The 24,253-nt window shown below is 35.3% G+C and overlaps 1 protein-coding gene across 5 annotated transcripts in view; it reads left to right on the forward strand.

The window, feature by feature from the left end:
- PFKP (phosphofructokinase, platelet) overlaps window positions 1–24,253 on the forward strand; it is a 42,456-nt gene that overhangs the window by 7,666 nt on the left and 10,537 nt on the right. For 3 of the 5 annotated variants that reach the window (XM_014872266.2, XM_088159392.1, XM_088159384.1), the window contains exons 2-16: window positions 396–469; window positions 7,309–7,386; window positions 9,625–9,814; window positions 12,296–12,461; window positions 13,109–13,153; window positions 13,248–13,356; window positions 13,801–13,896; window positions 14,621–14,713; window positions 15,070–15,195; window positions 15,777–15,841; window positions 16,539–16,608; window positions 18,862–19,008; window positions 19,873–19,943; window positions 20,381–20,468; window positions 21,401–21,553. In XM_014872266.2, coding sequence (XP_014727752.1) covers window positions 396–469; window positions 7,309–7,386; window positions 9,625–9,814; window positions 12,296–12,461; window positions 13,109–13,153; window positions 13,248–13,356; window positions 13,801–13,896; window positions 14,621–14,713; window positions 15,070–15,195; window positions 15,777–15,841; window positions 16,539–16,608; window positions 18,862–19,008; window positions 19,873–19,943; window positions 20,381–20,468; window positions 21,401–21,553 — 1,571 coding nt within the window. The remainder of the gene's footprint in view (window positions 1–395; window positions 470–7,308; window positions 7,387–9,624; window positions 9,815–12,295; window positions 12,462–13,108; window positions 13,154–13,247; window positions 13,357–13,800; window positions 13,897–14,620; window positions 14,714–15,069; window positions 15,196–15,776; window positions 15,842–16,538; window positions 16,609–18,861; window positions 19,009–19,872; window positions 19,944–20,380; window positions 20,469–21,400; window positions 21,554–24,253) is intronic. The other 2 variants (XM_014872267.2, XM_088159389.1) reach the window with 1 other exon arrangement.

A 24,253-nucleotide genomic window follows, 5' to 3' on the forward strand; every position in this document is an offset into this window, starting at 1 on the left:
CAAATATGATTTCTCATTTGAAGAAGCTAAATTTTAACTTGCTGAATGTTTTGCATTTCAGACTGAAAACTAGCCATTATTGCAAAATTAATTTACTTCGTTGTTCAGTAGCTGTAACTTTTACAATGCTATGTTGCAGTCAGCAGCAATTTAATCTCTGATTAACACACACACTGGCATTCACATAATTATTGTAACAAAGAATAATTCTGAACCCTTCATGCTCATGGGCTGCTTGCACTGTCATTAAGCAAATTTCTGTTTTAATGGATGCTGGTCATTGTCTTTCTTTAGGAATGAATTCATGTTCCCTTTATTTTCAAGACACTGAATATTTTTGGTATACAAGAAATGCTGGATGACTATAACAATGTGATTTTGCTTTTTCTTCCCAGGTATGAATGCTGCTGTGCGCGCAGTAGTACGCATGGGAATCTATGTAAATGCCAAAGTCTATTTTATTTATGAGGTTAGTTTTTGTTTCATTCATTCTGTATTTTGTCTTCTGGCTAAACTTGAGTTTTTGTAGAAACACCATGGAGAGTAAATAGTATAAATTAAAAAATGTTGTAGGTGCCAGTTCTTTTCATCGTGTGTTTTATTTAGTACTTTTTATTTTTATGGAAATTTATGTCTCGCAAGGTATATTCTAAAACTATGTAATTTAAAAGTAATTTCTTAAATATATACAATTCTTTATGTGCTACCAAAGACTTGAAAGCGAGAAAACCAGAGGTGGCTGTCAACCTGCATTGAGCTACATATCTGTGCACCTGTTGGATGTTTAGCCCCACTTATTGTGCTTTATAAATATTTTCCTAAACCTGGTTAAACTACTGATTCTTAATCTTTTGACTTCATTTTCCTAGCGTATGATAAGGATGTATCCTCCTCCTCATTTCACAGATTGCACAGCTTGGTTTTGATCAAGCGTACTGTGGCACTGATGCCATCCTGCCTGGCTTATAGGTAGAACGTTGCAACTGAAGAAACTCAATCAACAAGCAAACAAAAAAGCAACATCAAAAACTTGACCATCATTGGTCTGTCCTGACATCCGAATTTTGTGGTTGAAATTTGTAACTGTATGTGCAGAAAGATTGTAAATTTCTGTAGTAATTATGTGACAAGAAATAAGGATGGGACAAGTTTAATGTCAGTGCCACGGTGATGCTCCATATATTTGTCTTCCTGGGAGACTGTTGCAGTTAGACTTCCTTATAAAGGGCACTTTCAGTTTTTATACAATTTTTGCAGATTAAACTATACAGTAAATATATGATTCTGTTCCCACTAGAATTTCTGTACATCTCATCAGTAGTTTGAGATTATTACAAATCATAATAAAAAATTGATATGGGGGACAGTTTGGTAGGTCCCCAGTAAAGTTTAACTTTAATATAAAAATATGGAGTACTAGAATTCCTAGAAGTGCTCAGAAAATACTTTAGTTTTAGTTTTAGTTTTGTGCATGGCAAATACAGCTACTTTAAAAGTAGCTGTTTATCCATTTTTTTCTGTCTGCTTGTTCCTGTAGCTCGTTTACTAATGAGATGCAAAGAATTGAAATGCAAATAAGCAGAGGACTGTGCTCCAAAATTCTTTCCTACTACTGTGCTCTACAGCAAGTTGCTCTGAATACTTAGTGTGTGCTAATTACATGGCCAATCTCTGGAATTTCTTCAGTGTTCAGCTGTTTTGCAGGCTCACTGAAATGGGTCAGAAACTTCTTTGGAAGTAAGGACAGGGTTTTGGACATTTTTAAGGCCAGAACTTGGATTTGAATTTATTTTTTAATTAAACTTAAGTCAAGAATTGCATTATTTTTTCACCTTTTAAACATATTTGATATCTCAGAGTGATAAATGTCAATTTATGAATTATTTCAAATTAATGAGAAATTTGAGTATTTGTTTTTTCTGAACTTACAAACCAGCATATTTAAGTTAGCATATTCCTGTGTTTGGTAGAGTTGCCCAGTGTGAAGTCACAGATATTTCTGAATGAAAAGTGATTGTAAAAAATAAGTCAGTGTTGGAAATTTCGGGTTTCCCCATACATATTTTCCTTCTGTCTTCAATGTAACAGTAAGGTCTGGGAGGAAATACACATTTCCAAGTACGGGCTCTGAAAAAGTTCTTGCTTCTAGATTAGTTCTGTGTTTTGTAAAGTACTGAATGCGAAGCTTTGTTCTTCTCTGCCTGGTGAGAATTGAAATATGAAGTCAGTTTTCTTTCACAATGCCTACATGCCTACAAGTACTTCAGAGAAACAAGATTGCAAGCTTTGAAATGAAACTGCTATTTAATTTTACCACTTTGAAATAGGAAACAGATGAAGGTGAGAAGTGTAATGAAGGTAAAGATCTTCTTCTCAGACTTGTTACTAATGTTCCCTGTTGTAAGCCTTTGCGTGGTGTATAAAGAGGAGATATATTTTTGGGTATAGTTTGAGTTATTTAATGCTTTTAATAAGGTGTTCTTCTGAGTTGCACTTTATTGAATGTGATTTGAGTGTGTTAAGCAAAGAGAATAGTGTATCTTCAGCCTACTTTTTGAGCATTCTAACACGTAGGTCAGGGTAAAGTGATATTTGTATTGTAGCTGCTCTGAAAAAGTGAAGGAAAAACCTGAAGTGACCATAGCCAAAAGAAGGAAAAAAGTGTTCTTATTTGGATCCAAAAATTGATTTAAAGGTCTCAGCCTTCTCAAGCTTACTTTGCTGCAGTCATCATACGCTCTATTTCTCCTCTAGCTATCTATGTCTGTCATATGAACTTTTTTTGCACTGCAAAACCATCTGTCTTCTACAGCTGTGGCCAGCACTAGTTCCACATTCAAAGTAAAGAAGTAACTCTGTTTTCCTAACTCCATTTTTCTTCATCTTATGATGAAAGATTACTAAGATAAATGAATTAAAATTGTTTATGAATTAGATCTAAGTAATTTTCTAGCCTTTTTAAAATTGGTTTTACAATAACCCAAAGAAAGAAACAGGTACATATTGGAATTCATGGCCTATTTGGACTTCAAGTCCCAAAAGGAAAAAAAAGAGTAAACTCATGTGAAAATGAAAACTAGAAGATAATTTATATAAAAGCTATAATTAGTTATATATCTTTTCTGTAGTTTATAAACCTGTGAATTTATAGCTATAAATTTATAGCTATAAAATTAAAAAAGCCCTTGCATATCTTAATTCACTGAAGTTAGGACATTTCAAAATTTTGCCATTGCAAATCTGTACAGTTGCTCTAACTTCACAGTTCCATATTTTACAATATTTTATTTTAGTCTGTAGTTACTATTCTTGACTATCATCTCATTTTTCCTCAAATCTATTCCAGTCTGAATTAAAATTTTAATACACATGAATACTCATTAATTCCACTCATGGTATGAAAATCTAGGAGTTGGAAATATGTGTAGAGTATCAGGCTGCTCTAGGGGGCTAGTTTAATTTTTTTTTTTTCACTAATTAGAAGCTATTAAAGTCAGGTTGATTTTTGTTTTGTCTTTTTTTCCCTTTTTAATTGGAAATGGGAAGAAAAAGTGATGCCTCGTTTATGGCAATTCATTTTAGGAACTTGAGGTCTTAAATATTTATAGAATTAACCTTCCCTTTTTCCAGGATTGAAGCATATAGATGCATGCTCTTGCTACTAAGCTATGGAGCTTTTAGATTCTTCATCTTGGTTAAGAGTCTTTTTCTCCAGAGGCCAGCATTGGGAATGCAGTGGTACGGCAGTCATGGATTTCTGTGAGGAAAACTTCATGTCTTTTCTGTGCTGGTTGGTGCACTCAGTGACAATAACATCTTATGTTGTTGAGCAATGACTGAGAATTCTCAGTAAATAAACTCACAAAACTGTTAAAGCCCCAAGTGTCTCACATGTAACATCAGAAGATGGCTTGTTCTTTCTCAGAAGCTTTTTGTTTTCAGAGTTCAGGCTGGGAGCCATGTTTGCTCTGCCATGCTCTCCTGTAGTTTTAGTGTCTGTGAATAGAACATTGGACCCGCAGAGATTTCTTCTTGTTCTTTGAATATTAGATTTTGGGTACATGAAGGACTAAACAAAAAATGGAGAAGATCTTCACAAACTGTGCTTGCTGTATTTTTGACAGTTCATTTTTTCCATTCTTGCCCCACAGTTTCAGTATCTCAGTACACAAGCCCCTATATTTTTAGGATCTAAGTAAGAATTTATTTTTTAAATATAAATTGACATATTAAGGTCTGTAGTCACATCTGGCAGTGATTTTTGGTAACCATCCAATTGGAACAGTGGTGAACCTTCAAACATACATTGTCCAGTCCTCATCAGTGTTTACATAACTAAAACAATGTATGAAAATTATCATAATTAATACTTCAATTGTAATTAGTAATTTAATTTTTTTCCTCAATAGCGTTTCTAGAAAGCTGTTACAATTCTGTACCTTGTATCTTTTAATGATGTGGAAAACAATGTGACAGTTTTATCTACCTTATTCAGAGGCATACTTGGCAGACAACTGCATTAGGAAAATTTCAATATAACAGTTCAAACAGATCATGATTGCAGAGTTTCCCCACCCTTACCTTGTAGTGGGAGGAATTGTTAATACATCCCCACTTCTCACTTTCTGCACATATAGGGACTCCTTACCAAAATGCACAAGTTCTTTCTACTTCAAAGAAATGTGGTGCAGGAATGGATCATAGCTCATCCTTAGCCTAGCTATGAGGGGTTTCACGTCCTACAGACAGTTCAAGCTACTATTTTATCTCTTTGCTTTTTTCTGTGTTTTAGATTTGTTGATCTGAAAATTGGGAATTTTATTCCATCAGTCTTATTTATGTATATATTTCCTATATGTAGGACTTCTTTGGATGCACTTTTGTTTTTTCTCTCAAGTTAAAATGGAAGGTGAATGACTTGAGCACACATGAACTGTATATATTTTTGTCAACTCTCAGTGCAGCTTACTGGAATCAGTGTTACAAACCGAACTAAGATGAAACATTTAACTATGCTTCCAGGATTTATTGCCAGTGGATCTCTTCAGTTACTGGAGTTGTCAGTAGAAATACTTACAGGAAAAGCATCCACTCCATTACTGAATGATTGAAGGAACATAGAGTTCTATGTTTAAAAAAAAAGCAAACCAGCAAAGCTGGTGATGAATGAACTTAGTAATTTATTAGCCATCATGAAGCTTAGTTGTATCCACTGTAATGCTTCTTTCTGATGGTCTTTGCACTTTATCTGAGGGAGAGCTTTTTTTAAAGTTGATAAGTAGATTAATAATTATTTCTTTTCCACTTTGTTTTAAATTTGAACAAATTGTGTAAATCATGGCTTAACTCTTCAAGTCATTGTGTGTGTATACATAAGCATACAAATAGTATGTCCTATGTGTAGAGGCCCACAAAGGAACTAGGAAAGTAATTCACCAGGAACTGTAATGATGGGACAAGGAATAATGGGGTCAAACTGAAAGAGTGGCAATGTAGGTTGGCTATATGGAGGAAATTCTTAACTGTGAGAGTGGTGAGTCACTGGAACAGGTTTCCCAGAGAAGATGTGGATGCTCCAACCCTGGCAGTGTCCCAGGACAGGTCGGATGGGACATTGAGCAACCTGGTCTCGTGGGAGATGTCCCTGCTGAAAGTTGATGATCTTTTAAGGTCTCGTTCAACCCACGCCATTCTATGTGTATATATTAGATACATGTCAAAGATATCTGGAGAGTGTAAAAAGATTGGAAAGGTCTGTTGGATTGCAGAAATTAGAGACATAAGTAGTTTTCCATCTGGATGACTTTTGCTATTGCTTGGTTGTATTGTCTCTAAATTAATCAGTCAAGTCTCACTGAGCAGAAACTTTCATGCTTTCCCCTTGGAATCTGTACTGGAATCCTAAAATGCCTGATTGAGTAACTTGTACTTTTGCTGTCTCCAGGTTATCTTTGCATTCTTACTTCTAGTGCTGGTGAAGACTCAAGGTTTTACATAAAAACCCGTATATATTATGTGAATACTAAGCCACTTTGGGCTTTGTATGTTTCCAAATTACTGCTTGTTGAGTAAATTCTGCATGTACTCTGAACTGTGCCAAATTAAATTCCTCCAGTTTATAATGTCAATTTCGCTGTTTTCTTCACTCCTTTCTTTTTCTGGTACCTGACTTATTATTGAAAAAATTGCACAGAGAAAAAATGTTTACTGATTGTTCCTTGGCGTGGGGAATATGTACACATAATCTAAAAATGGAGACATAAATATTATCATGGTTATTTTTCTTTAGTAGTTTTTTTTTGTATATTTTCTTTAACATGTAATGATTTTCCCTGTGTATTTAAATAAATATCAAAAAGTTGATTGGTAATTTCAGTTTTATTCTGGTGGCTGTCAGGGCTTTGTAGACTTAGGACTTGACTGCTTTCCTTTTTCCTTTTCCTTTTCCTTTTCCTTTTCCTTTTCCTTTTCCTTTTCCTTTTCATTTGTTTATTTATTTTTTTTTGAAAATCAGTATTTCACCTAATGGAAAAGCATCTGTAATTCCATTCTGCTAGTGTTTTTTGTGGAAAGGTAATAAAGCAAAACCAGATAAAACCCTTTAGCTGCTGGATAGTTTTCCTTCTTTCAGATTAAGTGTAGCTCTTCTCGTATTACAGCATGCAGTGGTTAGAAGACCATTTAAGTTAAGGTATTAGGAATTTCTTAAATGCATCACTAAAAGTTGTATTTTTTCCTAATAAATATCTTTTATTTATTGTGTGACCGCCTCAACAAAAAAAAAATTCAAAGTTTGTGTCACCAGGTTTCTTATTCTTTCATGAAAAGATTTTGGTTATTGCTCTTTATCTTGTTTTGCTTATTATCAACACTGGGGGGAAAAATGTACAATGTGTTACAAAGATGTCCTAAGTTCACGGCCCCAGGCTGAGGTTATGTTTTTAAGGAACATGTTTTATAATGCATTTCAAAATTCTTTGTAGTTTAAAAAAAAAAAAAAAAACGGAATATTTATTCTTAGAGAGAAGCATTTACCAGCCTAGTTTAAGAGCTGTGTAATCTGTGTAAAGTGTTACCTTGTCTTGAAGTTGGTTTTGGAACTGATCTTTTTGGAAGAGGGTTTGTTTTGCATTTTCCCCCCTTAAAAGAAGCAGTGATACCTGCTTGAATATTGTTTCATTTAAATTGAGTATTTTTTTTTATTCACTGTTTTTAATTATATTAAAGTGCACAAGGTGACTATTACTGTAGTGGAAATTTGATGTAGTTTTAAAAATCAGACTTAAAAAAATACTTTCCCTTTTACAGGGTTACCAGGGAATGGTTGATGGAGGTGATAACATTGTAGAAGTTTCATGGGAAAGTGTTTCAAGTATCCTGCAAGTGGTAAGTGCTAGAGGGGGGAGAGTGGGACCCAAAACGTCTTTATTCAAACAAAAGAACCAAAATTCTAGATCCAGGCAACTGCTTTAATTACGTATTTGAATTGTGTGATGACTGAGTGACCAGCATGTACCACTTCAGCAGAGCCTGATTTCTGCAGTGTGGATGGCTGACACTTGCTAAAGATCTTGGTGTGGTCTTGAATTTGGAGCCTAGAAATAATCTTGAAAACCTTTGTTCTAGATTTGCAACATCACATGTCATTAGCTTCCTAAAGCCATATTGACAAATCTATATTTAATAAAAAAGACATTATAGGGCCAAAACATGAAACAGCTGTGTTTTGTAAGGCAAATAATTTCTTACGAAACCCTTTCGGCTTTCTGTGTAAGTGGATTTAGAATTATAGTAACGGATGTAATTACAGTGCAGTTCTGCAGAGCTCAGTACTGCTGATGACTTGGTACATTTTTATTACAACATTCTGCAGTGTGGCCATTTGGCTCTGCTCAGCTTTTGCTCAGCATGGTGGTGTTGTTACCTCTTCCAGAGCAGGTGCTATGCTTGGCGAAGAGGCCTTACTGCTTGCCAAGCTTTCTGAAAACTACCTCCAGGTGAAGCGTGGGTTTCTTTGGAGTTTTTTGTAAAGTTAATGAACATAAAGCAGTTAGCAGAGACAATTTTTTTTTTTTAAACCAATGCCCTGGAGTACTGTAAGGTATTTTGTCTCCTGTGTTTGGTTGTTTTTCTTTTCTTTTTTCCCCCCATGTCTATCTTGAAGAATCTGTAAATAGAACCATATCAAGTTGACAGGTACCTATAAGGATCATAAAACTAAATAGTATGGCTAAGAGCATCATCCAGGTGCATCTTACAATGATGAGAAAATTGCGTTCTCTTGGCCAAGCCACACAAGAGCATAGGCAGGAGCAGGATGTAGGCTCCTGTATGTGTGTAGGTAAAAGAAAAACATCTGAGCTTTATTGCTGGTAATTCAACAGACCAACAATGAACTTCAGCATGTATCTTACATAATGTTTTGATGTTTTGATGAGAAAGGTTTTTCAGCCCATTGTATATTTCTGTTTATTCAGAACAGGTAGCATTTTGTTTCAAGTACAGTTTCTTCCCTCTTGCAGCTGTTTTTTTCTTATTATGAAAATACTTAGTTTTAGAGACATTTTTTAGTCCTGATTTTTTTTTTTTAACATCTCCGTGTGTACACATCTATGTTTTTATCTGGAGACAGCTGAATTCTGTTCCACTTTGTTATTTCTTTCCAGTAGCAGCTATGCAACATAGATAGCAAACTGGTCTGAGAGCTGAAACATCTATTGATAGGGTAAATTGTGTCAGTACAGCCACTGCAGATTTGAAGTTGAAATTTAGATGGATGTGACAGATTTACTACAAGTTAAAGTGAAGGGGATGTTTATGCAAAAATGACGTGATCATCTCCAGATTTGTTTGCAGGAAAAAGAAAAGTTTTTTCAGTCTTAATTCATACTACATTTCACTGTGACAAAAAATAAGGCAAAAATTAGACTTCTTGAGTGACTGAACAACATAAACATAGAGGATGTGTAAATAACGTGTGTCCAGCAAGACACCAGCAGTTTTCAGTAACAGGTCAGTTCAGTTATTTTTAAAAATGATCACCACGAAAGCTTCCAAAAGAAGCTTTTAAATTCATGTTAATAAATGCAGCAGATAATCAATAAAACAGAAAATGTAGCATTAGTCTGATCTATAAGGAATTAAAGACAGTTATTTTCATAATTCTATGGAATGACAATGAATGCTAATTTTGAATTTCAGGGATACGTTTTTTCTCTTATTGTTTCTGTATCTCATGATATTAGGGGAAAGAATACCACACTGAGGCAAATTAATCTGAATACTTAAGTAGTTAGTATATCACTTTTGCCATTAAATATAAGTAACAACCTATTTATTGTAATAGTGCTACAATTAATCTCATGTAATTTAACACTTTCCTTCCAGAGTAGCTCTTTATCAGTCATTTTTGAGTGGTATTTTTTGTTTTTCCCCTGTGTGTGTATCTGCTCTTGAACATAAATTCCCACAGGTTTGATAACACTTTGTTCGCCGTTACTTTACCGCACTGTAGAATTATAAGACGGAGGTTATGCTACAAGATTCATCACTAATCCACCTTAGAAACGTGCAGTGATATTGACTGGAAATGAATATCGTTAATGCTGTTGTCCCCTTGCCTAGGGAGGCACGGTGATCGGCAGCGCGCGCTGCAAGCCCTTCCGCACGCGCGAGGGTCGCCTGCAGGCCGCCTTCAACCTGGTGCAGAGGGGCATCACCAACCTGTGCGTGATCGGCGGCGACGGCAGCCTCACCGGGGCCAACCTCTTCCGCGAGGAGTGGAGCGGGCTGCTGGAAGAGCTGGCACAGAAAGGTGAGCGTGCGCCTTCCGGCTCCGGTCTGCAGGGAAGGGATGAAGCCCAGCCGCAGGCGCGCCGGCTGTATCCGGGGGGTGTCTCTAAAGTTTAAAAATCAAATGCGTTCATTCTAGGAAATCGCGCGGTTCTTCGTAAAATAATAGCTTTTGGTTTCTGTACATCTGCTCAGGCGTATCATGAAGGTCCAAACAAGGCCAAAGAAGTTACTGGGCAACAGTATGAGTGGCTTTTTTCCTCTGTTATGAATCACTTTCAGGATCTGAACTTCTTACCTTTTGCTTGCAAAGCCCTATGCCCTCATATCCTATCTGAGGTGGTAATTCCTTTCCTGCAACAAGCTACAAATTTTTATGTTACTAAATTATGATGCTTTCCTGCCTTTGTGTCACTGTTTGTTTAAGATCAGAACATTAAGTGGCTGTTGACAGAAGTACAGCCAACCCAGTAGTTGTCTTTGATAGCATCCAGGAGAATGTATAGGGAGGAGTAAAGAATAAAATAATGCTGTGTTGATGCTATGTGTTGCTCATAATACATGAATACTCTGATAGGTTCCATCCATTTCTGTCTTCGGGGCTTCCTGAACCAGATGCTGTTAGCCCTCCTTAATGAATTTCTCTTCCGTGAATATATACAGTCTACTTGAAAGCATACTTGAATGCTGAAAACACTGTGTAGCAAGGCATTCTGCAGCTTCACTGAATAATGAAGATTGTGAAGAAACCTCTTCTGTTTATTTTGGTCCTGCTGGCTTCTAGATCATTTGATGTCCGTAGTTTCTGTGTTAGAATAAACCATGAATGATGAATCCTGCTTCCTCTCTGCATGTCACTTGAGATTTTACAGCTGTCTTATTTTCCCTTCATCATCTCTTTTTCTAGATGGAAGAGTCCTAGTTTGCTTAGTTGTTCCTTATATGTAAGTTCTATATCTTTGATCATCTTTGTTGCCCTTCTCTGAACCTTTTCCAGTTCTACCCTGTTTTGAGGTGGGGAGGACCACAACTGCACCCAGTATTCAAGATGAGGGCAAACCATGGATCTACACAGTAGTATAATGATCTTTGTTTTGTTCTCTATGCTTTTTCTAATATTTTCTAATATTTTGATTTTTTTTTTCTGCTATTGAGCATTGAAGCTGATTTATTAATGAAAACAGCATTATTATATTATGCTGGAAATAGTGTTACTTTGTTTGTGATGTTAGGGTACATTTTTTTCATGTGTCTTAGTTTGCATTTATCTGCAGTGAATTCCATCTGATACTTTACTGCTCACTGTGTCTTGCTAGTCTTCTTCATTTCTTCTCAGACACTCCATATGTTTAGATCCCAAATAATTCAGTTTGATCGGTAAACTTTGGCACTTTGCTGCTCATTCCCTTTTCTAGGTTATTGCTGAGTGTGTTGAACAGTGCAAATCCCTGTAGAACTCCATTGGTTACCTTCCTAAGATAAAAGCATTTGTGTTTATGACTGTCCTCTGCCTCATATTTTTTTATCCTCTGTTTCACATTATTTGCTCTATGAAAAGCCTTCTGTCTTATGCAGTGACTGCTTAGTTTCCTCAAAATCCTTTGGCAAAAGACTTTGTCAATGGCTTTTTAGAAATCTAAGTAGAATATGTCAATCAGATATTAAGTCACATTTGGAACTCTAGAAGAGGTTTGTGATGCATGGTATACATTCATAGAAAACGTTTTGATTCTTTGTCACAATGTTCTATTTATCTTCATGGACATTAGTTATATTTTTCATTATGATTTCTGCTGGTTTTTTTTCTGTAATGTAGACATTAAACAGACTGATACATAGTTCTTGAATCTCATATTAAAAATTTGGCATTATATTTACTACCATCCCATCCACAGATACTAAGGTAGTTTTAAGTGCTTTAGCAGCTAAGATATTTCATCCTTGAGATCATTTAGAGCTCTTGGATGATGCAGCATTTTCATTCCTGTCTTGGGAGACCCTGCTAAGACGTAGAATAGGAGCTTTTCTGTTCTGTTCGCTTATTAATCATGAAATCAGAGCCTTTCAGTGTTGCAAAAGAGAAATCTGCAAAAGTTGGATGCTGATTTCTAACTGTTTACATGTGCCCATAATCACATCCAGTTAGCATCCTTTTGCTTCTTCATAGCACGTTATACACTGAGACTACAATTTGAATGATACTGTTATAATTTGAAATCATCAGTTTTAAGGTTGTTTACAAAACTTGATAATTATTTGACATTTTGAGATGGCCTGAAAAGCTCTTATTTCCTTCCTTACTGTAAGGAGTTCTGTGTAGGATTCTTTTGTTTGAATGTTTGATTGGCTTTTGTTTGTAGTTTTGACTAACCTTGTTATCTAAAATATCTAAACATAATTTAATGTTTAGATATGTTTAATTTATAAAAGTAGAGAACCCAAGCAATACGTCTAATTTTTTTTTAATAGTCTTACAGTTCTTTCTCTGAATACTTCTTTACAGGAAAGATTGATGCAGAGGCTGTTAAGAAATATGCTTACCTTAACATTGTGGGAATGGTTGGATCCATAGACAATGATTTCTGTGGCACTGATATGACCATAGGTACTGACTCAGCTCTGCACAGAATAATTGAAGTTGTAGATGCCATCATGACCACTGCTCAGAGGTAAATTGTGTATATTATAGAGATAATAAATACACAGATGTTTATGCTTTTGTTTAAGTTCATTTTAGATAGGTAGGTGGGGAAATGAAAGTTTTTTTGACTGCATCTTTCAAATGTCTTTGTTTCTTTTTTGGTTAATAACTGCTTTTTCATCATTCCTGTTGTGGTAGTACTTCAAGTATGTGATCATAGAGACTGCATCAGCCTTAGGGGCAGACTTGCTTTTTAGTGTTTTTAGTCTTTTTCAGACATAGTCTGTTAGAGAACATCCAGACACACCGTGAATAGTACAAAAATAGCATGTCTTATGTAAGCTTTATTTCAGTAAGAATTAAGCAATTAAATGATTTTGTTTTTAAACGCAGCTGTATCATTACAGTTCTTTACTATGGGTCTGCATCATTTACATTTCCAGTAAAGATTCACAGCTTCTCTCGTAGCTGCCCATACATGTTTTGCAAGAAAATAATGAAAATTAGTTCTGTGTTGGGAGATTCTTGATTTTAAATACATTATTCAATGTGACAATAATTTTGTTTTCTTAATTTTTTTCTGTTTTGCTGATGAATTCTGAGTTCAGTAACCATGGTAAACACAAGCTGTTTCATGATACTAGGTTCAGTTAATTTGTTTTCTTATTTTTACAGCCATCAGAGGACATTTGTTCTGGAGGTTATGGGGCGACACTGTGGGTATGTATTGTCTTCAGCATTTTCTGTCTTGTACAGGTACAATTATGAAAGAAATCTGAACCATAAAAGTGTAATCATTTGTTCTGTTTATTAGGTATCTAGCTCTGGTTAGTGCCTTAGCCTGTGGTGCAGATTGGGTGTTTATTCCTGAATACCCACCAGAAGAAGGCTGGGAAGATTCAATGTGTGTTAAGCTTTCAGAGGTAATTTGTTAATATGTTTGAAATTCCCTGATGTCTTTGCAGGTATTTATTTGTAAGCAGTGATTAAAAGTGGGATGAGGACTTTAAGTCTTTGGTTTTGGTGTCACATAAAGTTCTCTGTGATCTTGAACATTTCTTTTCTTGCACTCTGAATGTTTTGAGGAATCATATGACCCCCTCTGGGAATTTCATAAATTTATACCTATATAAGCAATATGTGTTCATTTCCTCTGTAATTTTGATGTTAGACATTTTACTTCATCAATGAAAAGACGTGTGTGAAAGTAAAAGGTGTGAGAACACGTCATGTAGGAGTGATCAAATATAAGAAATGTTTCCTCGAATCCTAGCAGCTTAATGTAGAGCAATTGATTATAAAATTATGCTGTAAATTAATCTTTTTTTTCTTTTAACTACACGAATGTGCTTTTATTTTTATTACAGAACCGTGCACGAAAGAAAAGGCTGAATATTATTATTGTAGCTGAAGGAGCTATTGATTGTCACAACAAACCTATAACATCAGAGAAGGTTAAGGATGTAAGTGTCAACATCCTATGATACAAGATTTCAGTTCAAAAGATGGGGCTTATTGTTAACAATAACATTTCTGTAGAGTAAATCTGTTCCTGTAAGGTAGCTTATCAGACAGTTCTATTTTATGCTTGTGCTTTACTATCTAAAATTCCATACTCAAATTAAAGGACAGTGTTTTCAGTGGCAATTAATTAGAACCTTTTCTCCTTGTAACACAACACAGCCAAAACCATGTGCTTCGTGGATGCCTGAAGTGATAGTTTGAAATCAGCTCAAATCTCAATTTGTAATCCTATTTTACTTTGTATGTCTTAAAAAATTTTCAATATTGGTCTGTCTCACAGTGAAGTAATATGGTGTGCTTTGGACAAAGTCTTGTCCAAATGGTTGCTTTGCTAAAAATTTTAATTGGTGCCTAAGATTAAGAAAACTTTTAAGCTGAATTTTTCTGCTTTTTTTTTTTTTTAAAGGGGTCATTAAGAAAACAAATTGAGAAATAGTCATTGGTAGAAAGGAGCTACGATACTTTGGCTTTACCTGGGGTTTATCTGTCCTGTGACTAAGAAGTTCTGTTTTCGGTAGCTGTCAGTTTTAGAGAAATCTTTGGCTTCATTCAGAATTGCAGTTTTATGAAGTAATATTTACCACTAAGTGGTGTTAAGTGTACATGATGCTAAAATATATATAGAATAAAGATAAACCCACTGTATTTTGAAATTCTATGCAGCTTGTGGTTCAGCGGCTTGGTTTTGACACCCGAGTAACCATCCTGGGTCATGTGCAAAGAGGTGGAACCCCTTCAGCTTTTGACAGAATTCTTGTGAGTATTCCCAAAATAACTGCTCGTGGCACCACATAGGACAACTGCATTATTTATTTGGGGGTGAGATGGTTCTCTACCTGATTAACTTGACAAATCAAAGTGTTATCTCACATTAGCTGTCTGAATAGCTCAAATTCAGAGTAGTGAAGTGCTTTGTGTGAACGACTCAATGTCTAGGATCAAAATCTGAAGCTTAATCGTCTATACTTATGGGTATAAACAGCCTGCAACTTCTTCACCTTACCAAAAAGGGATTTGGGTCAGCTTGAGTTACAGGGAAATCAGGACCATTTCTGAGATTGAAGCCTTGTGCATTTCAGTGCTTGCTTGAACACTCGGACATTGTCTTGCAGGCGAGTCGTATGGGTGTGGAAGCTGTGCTTGCCCTTTTAGAAGCTACTCCAGATACCCCTGCCTGTGTCGTGTCCCTGTCTGGAAACCAGGCTGTCCGTCTGCCTCTGATGGAGTGTGTGCAGATGGTGAGGTTCTGGCAAAAAGCCAATTTATGTTATTTATTTACTACAACAGACTACTGTGTACAATAATTGCCTGTTCTCATTAGGACATTGATGGAATGGGTACAGCACTTTTCCATATTTGGGAATGAATAATGAAGTTCATGTATGTTCTTTATGTGTTACTATTTATTTGCAAACTGTCAAGGATTAAAAAATACATAGCTTCTTAATTTGTTCTAAAATTTTATCTCAGATCTTCTGTTTTTATTGTTACAACAAATTTTTCAGATGCTTGCGTCCATTTGCATGTCATACACTAATTAAGTTTTTGCACTAAAACTGCTCCATTTAAACTGTAAAAAGAAAGTGCATAATAGATATATTGGTTTCTTTGTCCCATGAAGGCTTTAGGTATTTGTTTCTACTTTCTTCTTCTCCTCCACCCTGTAATTTATGCTGTGAGAGGAGGTAGCTCATAAATTGAGGAATTGTCAGTATTCCTTTTTTTCTCTGTGGAAATATATTAATATATGTGAAATATATTAAGTAATGCAACTCCTATGTTTTTTAAACATACTGAGTAGTCAACTTGTTTTTTCAAGACTCAAGAAGTCCAGAAAGCCATGGATGAGGGAAGATTTCTTGAGGCTGTGAGGCTTCGTGGAAGGTATGGCCAATAGCTTATATCAAGTTTATTTACTGTAGAAAAGCACAGTTGCTTTGCTATTATGCTGGCATGTGACGTTTTATTTTAAATGTTTTACTAACTGTATGGTTTTATGGGTTTGAGAATGACAGGAGAGAGAAGAGTTGCCTAAATAAAATACTTGAAATTCTGCACCAAAACATGCAAAACAAAGCAAACTGTAATTCACTGCTGTGTCAGACTGTTCCTAGGCTAACTGGTCACAAAGCAAAGAGCTTCTGTGCTGTATGGGCTGACTGGTAGCAGCCATAAGTTTTTGTTTATTCATGAGTTTGAGGCCAGTCCGGTGAGGTTGTTTGTAAGTAGTTGGTAGTTTTCCAGCAGTAATGCTGGAGGAGGTATTCTTCAGTCCTGTCAGAGGAGTCGTTTCTGTTTCAAGTCATTTGATAATAAAATGCTTTCTCCCCGGTCTAGAAAACTTAATTTGGTAGCTACATAGTTGTTTCATATTTTATGACTCTTATCTTAAAGAATTCAATATTTTTCATTGTTCTCTTATTTCCAGTTTTTGCCATGTTTTGCATTTGCAATAACAATGGTGTTAATATTTCATGCCAGTTTTTTAAAGTTTCTGAAAAATTCAAATGTTCCTTTGAAATAACTATGAGTTTAAAATTTTACTATTTGATTTGCTTATCTTACTTACTCATTTGTTTAGGAGCTTTGAAAACAACCTTAACACATACAAATTGCTGTCGCACAAAAAGCCAGATGCTGAGCTTCCAAAGGTAAGGGGGTTCGTTGAGTGTGCACTGCATGTCTGCTTTTGGGATCTATTAATAACTCCCTTCAAACTTCTATTATAGCATCGTTTATAAATTAAATTTTATAAAGATGCTAGAAGCACACTAGTTTATTCTAATATTAAGTGACATTTTTTAAAGTGAAATGCTACTGTAACTAGAAAATTGCTGGAGAGGGTTTCTGTCTTAGATGTACATGTGGTCCCAATTGTTATAATGTCTGGTCCTAATAGTTACTGTTTTGCCCTCTGTTTCTTACCATGGAGAGAAGGAGGGGTGATATTTAAGATCATGATTAAGACTCTGAAAATCTTGAGATAAAGGAAAATTCTATATTAAAAGAATTCTAAGCCTTCCTTTTGAAGGGTAAAACCACTCAAGAGCAAGGGCAAATCCAGGAATTCATGGGAAGCAATACTGAGGACAGATGCATCATCTTTATGTGAAATAATAAGTCGCTGTGTATAATACAGTAATAGACATTTAGTTTTTTTGTAGTTCCTAAGATTTGTATAAGAGGAAATTTGGATTTATTTAGGAAGCAGACACTGAATTTTGTGTGCAAACAAATCTTAGACGAGATTTTTTTTTTAATTAAAAGCTTACTGAATAGTTATGTGTTTGATCGTAGTTGGTAAATAAGTCATCTCACTTGTTAATTCCTCTATTAATTATGGTTTGTGACCATTTGTTAACTTATTTGCATAATGATGTTGCTGTTACACTTTCTAGAAATCTTTTTCCCAAATATTTAAGTAATGATTACTGATGATAGCTTCCTAATATTATTAAGGAGCAAAATTTCATTGATAATACAATAAGGACCTAAGAGTGACCTTCAAGAGATCAAAGAATTCGGGATATTTTAGGTGGATATTTAACATTTTCTTTGGTGGATCAGGTGTTTGGGTGCTGGGGTTTTTCTATGCAATGCAAATGCAGGACTGTTGGCACTGGGCTTTTGTATCTTTTTAAATATACTTTTGTCATACCTTCTGTGAAAAATGTCATTAGAAGGAAATGTAGGCCACGTGTAATTACTAACTACTCAGATTTGACCATACTAACAAAATCTGTGTGCCTTCAGTAAAAGAGGTTGAATAGGAATTAAAAAGTAGATGAAATGTGCATGTCACAGGAATTGAGGAAAGAGCTAAGCTGATCAGATCAGGAGAGCCAGCTGAATGCTCTGCTTCAGCAGTGCTTCTGCACACATTATATTTTGCTGTATGTGATTACATTACACTTTTCTACAATCATTTGATTGTACCAGAACCAAAAAAAAAAAAAAAACAACAAAAAACCCCCCCTACATATACTCTGGTTTGTGTCTCTTTTATTGTGGCTTTTTGAGGGGTTGTTGTTGGTTTGGGGTTTTTTGCTCTTTTTTGTTTGCATGTTTTGTTTAATCAGATGAGATTCTATGATCATTACTTAACAGCTGTTCTGTTTTTTTTGTTTGGTTTTTTTTTTTTTTGGTTCTTATCTTCCAGAATAAAGCTAAATAACTTCTACCTCTTCTGCAGAACCAAATTGTTACAATTGTCATTCAGAAATGTTTAAAAACTTCTATAATCAGAAAATGTGTGGTGTTGGGAAAGATGCTGAGTGCTCCTGTTTGCTAATGTGTTGTCAACTGCTTGAAAAACCTGGCCAATAGCTTAATTTTAAAACTTGTCTCTTCCACTCTGTGTTGTACTGATGATATACACAAAAATACTGTGGTACTAGAATCAGTTCCTACTTTTTTTTTCCCTTTTGCTGTTGTTGGTGTGTTTGCAAAAAAAAAAAAAAAAAAAAGTTTTAGTAACATGAAGGTGGTTGAGTAACAGTGGCCAAAGTGGGTGGAACTCGGAGCAGCATGCTCTAGTGAAAGGTGTCCCTGGCCATGTTAGGGGGTTGGAATGAGATGATCATTATGGTCCTTCCAACCCAAACCATTCTGTGATTCTATTCTGGGTTAGAATATGAAAACCTGAATAATTTAACTTGTGAACCAAATGAAATTATGATGAAGTCTTTTCTAGGAACAAACACCCGGGGTTTTTTTGTCTTTCTGATATTCTGCACGTGGGGAAATGTGTCTGGACCTTCCAGTTAACTTCCAATTATCAACATTGTTTAGGAGCTTTGAAATTTCCTTACCTGCATTCCAGTATTTAGCAACTGCATATGATGTACAAATAAACCATTGTATAGAAATCAAAGTCCTTACTAAATGTTATTTTTATCTTGCAGACTAACTTTAATGTGGCAGTTTTAAATGTTGGTGCTCCTGCAGCTGGAATGAATGCCGCAGTGAGGGCTGCAGTGAGAGTTGGCATGACTGAAGGTCACAAAATCTTTGCTGTCATTGATGGTTTTGAAGGGTTCGCTAGAGGGAAGGTCAGTGTCATTCATGTGTGTGCATTACCAAGTGCTATGTACCCCATCCCACACCACCACCTTTTTTCATGTGCTTGGAAGGTGTGTTCTGTCATAACTGCTGAGGGAGCTGGTTCTGTTAAGTGCTTTGATTTCATAAAGATCTATAAAACCTAGATTGTAACTGTATTTCTCAGCTATTTTAAGTCTGTAGAGTCATTTATGCTGAGTGTTACTAATCACGTACTGCAGTGCTACAGAATCAGTTCAGATGAATCCTACCTTTGAATTTTGGTCAATGTTTAGCATATTGTAGTTTTTTTCACAGAGTAGCAGAATAATCTCTGATTCTGAACAATGAGTTGTTGTACATGTATTCCTTTGCTGTAAGAAGTTTTATAATGGTGCTTATTGGGGGGGAGGAAGCTTTTTTCCTTAGTTAAGTTAGATTCTTCTATTACCCTGTTTTTAAATGTTATGCAACAGTTGGTGTACTGGAGAGAAACTGAATGCAAGAATAATGATTTCTGTGCCTGGCTGGAGCCACAGATCCCAAAACTTACTAGCTTTAGATTTTTTTGCTTCACATTCAGTAGGAGAGGATGTGAAAATAGGATTGAGATATGAAACACAAAGACAGAGTTCATCTTGGTCTGAAAGAAGAAAGAACAAATGTATTAGAAAGGGATTGTAGTATTTCAAGAGAAATGGAATTAAACTCTCGATGCTGTTTTCTTTCTGGGCCTCATTTAGTTTTAGTGATGTCAGTGCCCAACAACTTGTTCCAACAGCTTTTCAGTAAATAGTACCTGGTGTTTGCTGCAGTTCAAGAGAAGTAATTGGATAATCACTTAACAAAATCTCCTTTTTTACTTTTATTCAAAGATTAAGGAAATTTCCTGGGGAGATGTTGGAGGCTGGACTGGTCAAGGAGGATCAATTCTTGGTACAAAACGGTAACATCAATATTTTTGTCAATTGATAAGATGTACTGTAGTGCTTTATATAACCACTGTGTTATTCCATGCTCCTTTCTTTCCCTAGAGTGTTTTGTACATTGGGGTTTTTTTGAGTTTGTTTTTGGTTCAAATCCTAGTGTTCCAGCTTGGCTATCTTTATTGTACTGAACTAGCTCTGAAGAGTAGGACTTGGGACCTTAGCTTAAAAAGTTCCTGGTGTCCTTACACTTCTAAAGGATTTCAAACCTGCAATTTCTTTGCACTTGACATGATTGGTTATTGTTTGTCTGGAAGAGTTACTAGTATGGATAAATATGTAAAATAAAAACTGTTATGTTGCCTGCTCACTTTATGGTTTCAGCTTAGTAATGAGTTCTTAGTGCTTCAGAGTCTGTAAATTGTTTTTATTTTTCTTTTGATTTAATGATTTTTAGTACTCTTCCTGCAAAGTATTTGGAGAAGATTGCTGACCAGATGCGCACTAACAACATTAACGCCCTTATGGTTATTGGTGGATTTGAGGTACACTGATATATCTAATTTTGTCTAAGTAGAGTAGAATTCCTAACAAAATTAATAGTCTGTTATGATTTTTACCCAGTCTTCATGTAAGGTGCATTTGGCTCTATGTGTATTTGATACATGACAGCATTTAGAATCAGAAGTGTTGTCAATCAGTGGTTCTCTGGAAAACTGGCATTCAAGACAGTGACTAGAACTGCTGAAACAGAAGTGCTAAATGGATAAATGAGATGAGATAGTGTTACAGTTTTTTGAATTAAAATAAATTGCTAACTTCTGTAGTGCAAGTGCCAGTCTATACTGTATCAATACTTAGAACATACTTGCAGAAGTTCTTGACTCTTAGTAGAAACTGCACTATGGTTCCTTATTTAAGCCACTCTTCTCACATAGTGCATGTCAAAATCTCAAAATCTGTAATGTATCTAAAGAAGCTTTTTTTTCTTTTTCCTGCATTTCAAGTTTGCTTTGTTTTTAAAAAACAACTTTTGAAATTTTGATTCAGGAAAGTATTTTGCCTACTCTTTGCAGAGAAGAATGTGTTCATTGCTTCTTGATAAAGAATGTATCTTCTTTTTTTGTTCGAACTTTTAACTGTGACCATAATTCAGGAATATTAAAATGTTTAAATCAGGAGTAACAGTACCTGAAGATTGGGGAACTAGTTTGTTTTGTTGGAAACTAACTTTTTGTGTCTAAATTATTAATTTTCAAGAGAAACATATGTTATATTTATTGTTTTCAAATGTATGCCTTTTTCTAATGCTTTCTTTTTTGTCTGTGTTAGATTTTAGTGGTTCCTTAGTGCTCTGACTTGCTGAAGTGTGCTGTGGTAGAAATGGCTCCCCCTGTGGCCCTTCTCATTTAATCACTCCCAGCTCTGCCCTTACTTTATTTATCCTAATTTTTCACCCGATGCCTGTGCCCAACAGGCTTACCTTGGACTTCTGGAATTGTCAGCTGCCCGGGAGAAATATGACGAATTCTGTGTTCCAATGGTTATGGTTCCTGCAACTGTATCCAATAATGTACCGGGTTCAGATTTCAGCATTGGTGCAGATACTGCTCTGAACACTATAACTGATGTAAGTCTGCTCTGGTGTGTGCACATACTAACAAAGCACTTGTTTAAACTTATTCAATTGGCTACAGCTGGATATTTTTGTAGACCAGAACTTTGGAAATGTGATCTGGGAAATTATAATTACTTGGTATAGCCACAGTCATGACACCACTTTAGAAAAGAGGAAGTCTAGGATCCCAAATGCTTCCATTTAATTTCTGCTGAAATTACAATGACCTCTACATTTTTTAACTGTAAGATAAGACGGCATCTGTTGTTGTATAAGAAAGAAAGAAACCTAAAGATGAGACTTGGATCATTTGCACTATACAGGGAAAAAAAAATACCCGTTTATAATATGTAGAGTTGTAGTATACCCAGCTGCAACAAACACTAAAGGAAAGTTGCTCTGTTAAGGAGATTCTTAGTTATGTAGCATCTTTACTCCTTTAAGAGAATATATAAAATCCAAATTTGTCTAACAATAGGCAATAAATTACATTTATTCTGCTAGTAGCAGATTTAATAAAAAGAGACGTGTTAAGAAGTATTTTAAAAAATCAAATACAGTAATACAACATAAAGTAAAAATTGAATGTTTAATCTCTTATGAGGAAGAAACTTCTCTGCTTTGAGTGTGATAGAGCATTGGAGAAAGCTGCCCAGGGAGTTTGTGTAGTCTCCTGTGGAGAGAATCCAAACCCACTTGGATTGTTCCTGTGTCACTTGCTCAGGTGATCCTGCCTTGGCAGAAGGTTGGACTACATGATATCCAGAGGTCCCTTCCAACCCCAGCCATTCCTCAGTTCTCTAATACTTGTCTCAGCTGAACAGAAAGCATAGTCAGTTGGACAAAAAGAGTTTCATGTTGCTTCTGAAAATTAAATGACAGTTCTCTTATCACTTAAATGTAATTTTAAAATTTTACTTGTGATAGCTTTTTCATTTGAACGGTTTTCCAGATGCCACCAATTTTGAATGCACTACCATAACTTTTTTTCTTTTTTTTTAAACGATTCAAGCATAGATAATTTAAACTTCCTCAAAAGAAACCCTTCAGTTAGGAAATACTAATTTCCTGAAGTATGGCCTTGAATAAGACTGTAAGCTAACTAAAATTCATTGAGTGAATTCTTTATAGACAGCTTGGGTTATAAATGTTGATGTTGTTTCCAGTTCTGGTAAATAAAAATATCCCTCCAAAATGACTGATCACGAAGTAAGGTGAGTAAAATGATTGTGCATAACATCTGCTTTTCTTCTTCTCTTGTCTTCATAAACTTTGTTAACCAAACTGACTTCTTTTTATAGGTTATTTCGAGCAAAGGGGATACATCATAGTCAGTCTGTGTTGCTTTCATTTGCTTTCTGTTTAGGTTTCTAGGTATCATTTGCCTTCATTAGGTAAAATGTTTGTATTTCCATATTTTCAATGTGGTAGTTGAAAACTTTTTTTTTTTTTGCGAATGGCTTTCTTCTGGTTGTTTTGCATTTAATTTTGCCTAGATTTTTCTCTAGATTAATTATGAAAAGTAGTGGCTTTGCAAGATTTATATTCAGTTGAGTGGAATATTAAATTTGAGTTGACTTTTTTGTGTTGGAAGGAGCAGACTTTTGCCTTCGGAAAGCATTTCTGCTTGGTATCTTTTCAGTTTCTGCTCTGATTGTTTGAACATGATTCACCAAAACTCCCAGTAAAAAATACATCTTTTCATTCTTGTGCCATGCTCACGTCAGGTGCAGTAACAACTGTGCCCCATGCTCAATACATCTCATACAATTGACTGTGGTAAACAAAAGTAGGAGGTGGACGTGAATATCCATTTTGTGTAGTTTATAGATCGTTTTTTATTCCTGTTACCCCAGTTAGGTCAATAAATGCATCATAGTTTACAGTGCCCTCAGAGCAGTAGAACCTCTTCTGAACACCAAATTGTCATCACACTTAGCTTTTCTCTGGTACTGTTCTTACTTGTGTGATTTGCCTACCTCTAGTAAGGTAAGTACAGTTGTGCTGGTAATGAGGGATTGTTGCTGTTTGGCATCATTATAGACACTTGTCAGTTGTTCAGACTTGTCAAGCCGTGTAAATAGTACCCTGAAACATTTACTGATAAATCTGTTAAAATTCTGCATTTAAAAAAAAAACAATTAAAAACAGACTTACAGATACATAATTTCTGAAATAGAGATTAGTAAAGAGTGTGCTCCTCACAAAGACATAAATAGTGGATACGTTTCTCAATAACTAATTTAGATTCTATAACAGATCATGGGACCCTTTCAAAATCTTCCTTTTTTTCCATTTCTGTTTTAAAATCTTGGCTTCAGATTTGATTTATCTTTTGAATAATGTTTTAAATTTATGATAAACTGTATTTTTCACTTCACTTTTCAGAATATTGGAAAAACTGCTAATGAGAACATAAATATAAAATACGTGGGAAAAGCTGGATGTTTCTACCTGAGGAGTGTATGCTTAAGGCTGATATATATAGGCATACAAAGTAAACCTTTTTGGATTGCAGGATAAGAACATGAACTTCGAATTTTCTATTAAATGAAGCATCACTAAAATAACTAGCATAATAAAAATACCTATATTCTCAAGTACGTTGCTAATTCAGTGAAATTAATAGGATGTTATTTTGGGTATCAGACCTCAGGAATGTGATAACCATGAAATGAAAGGAAAAGGTATCAGCTAGATGAGAATAATGGA

This window comes from Sturnus vulgaris, chromosome 1, assembly GCF_052056855.1.
Source record: "Sturnus vulgaris isolate bStuVul1 chromosome 1, bStuVul1.hap1, whole genome shotgun sequence".
In the NCBI taxonomy this organism is placed as follows: Eukaryota; Metazoa; Chordata; class Aves; order Passeriformes; family Sturnidae; genus Sturnus; species Sturnus vulgaris.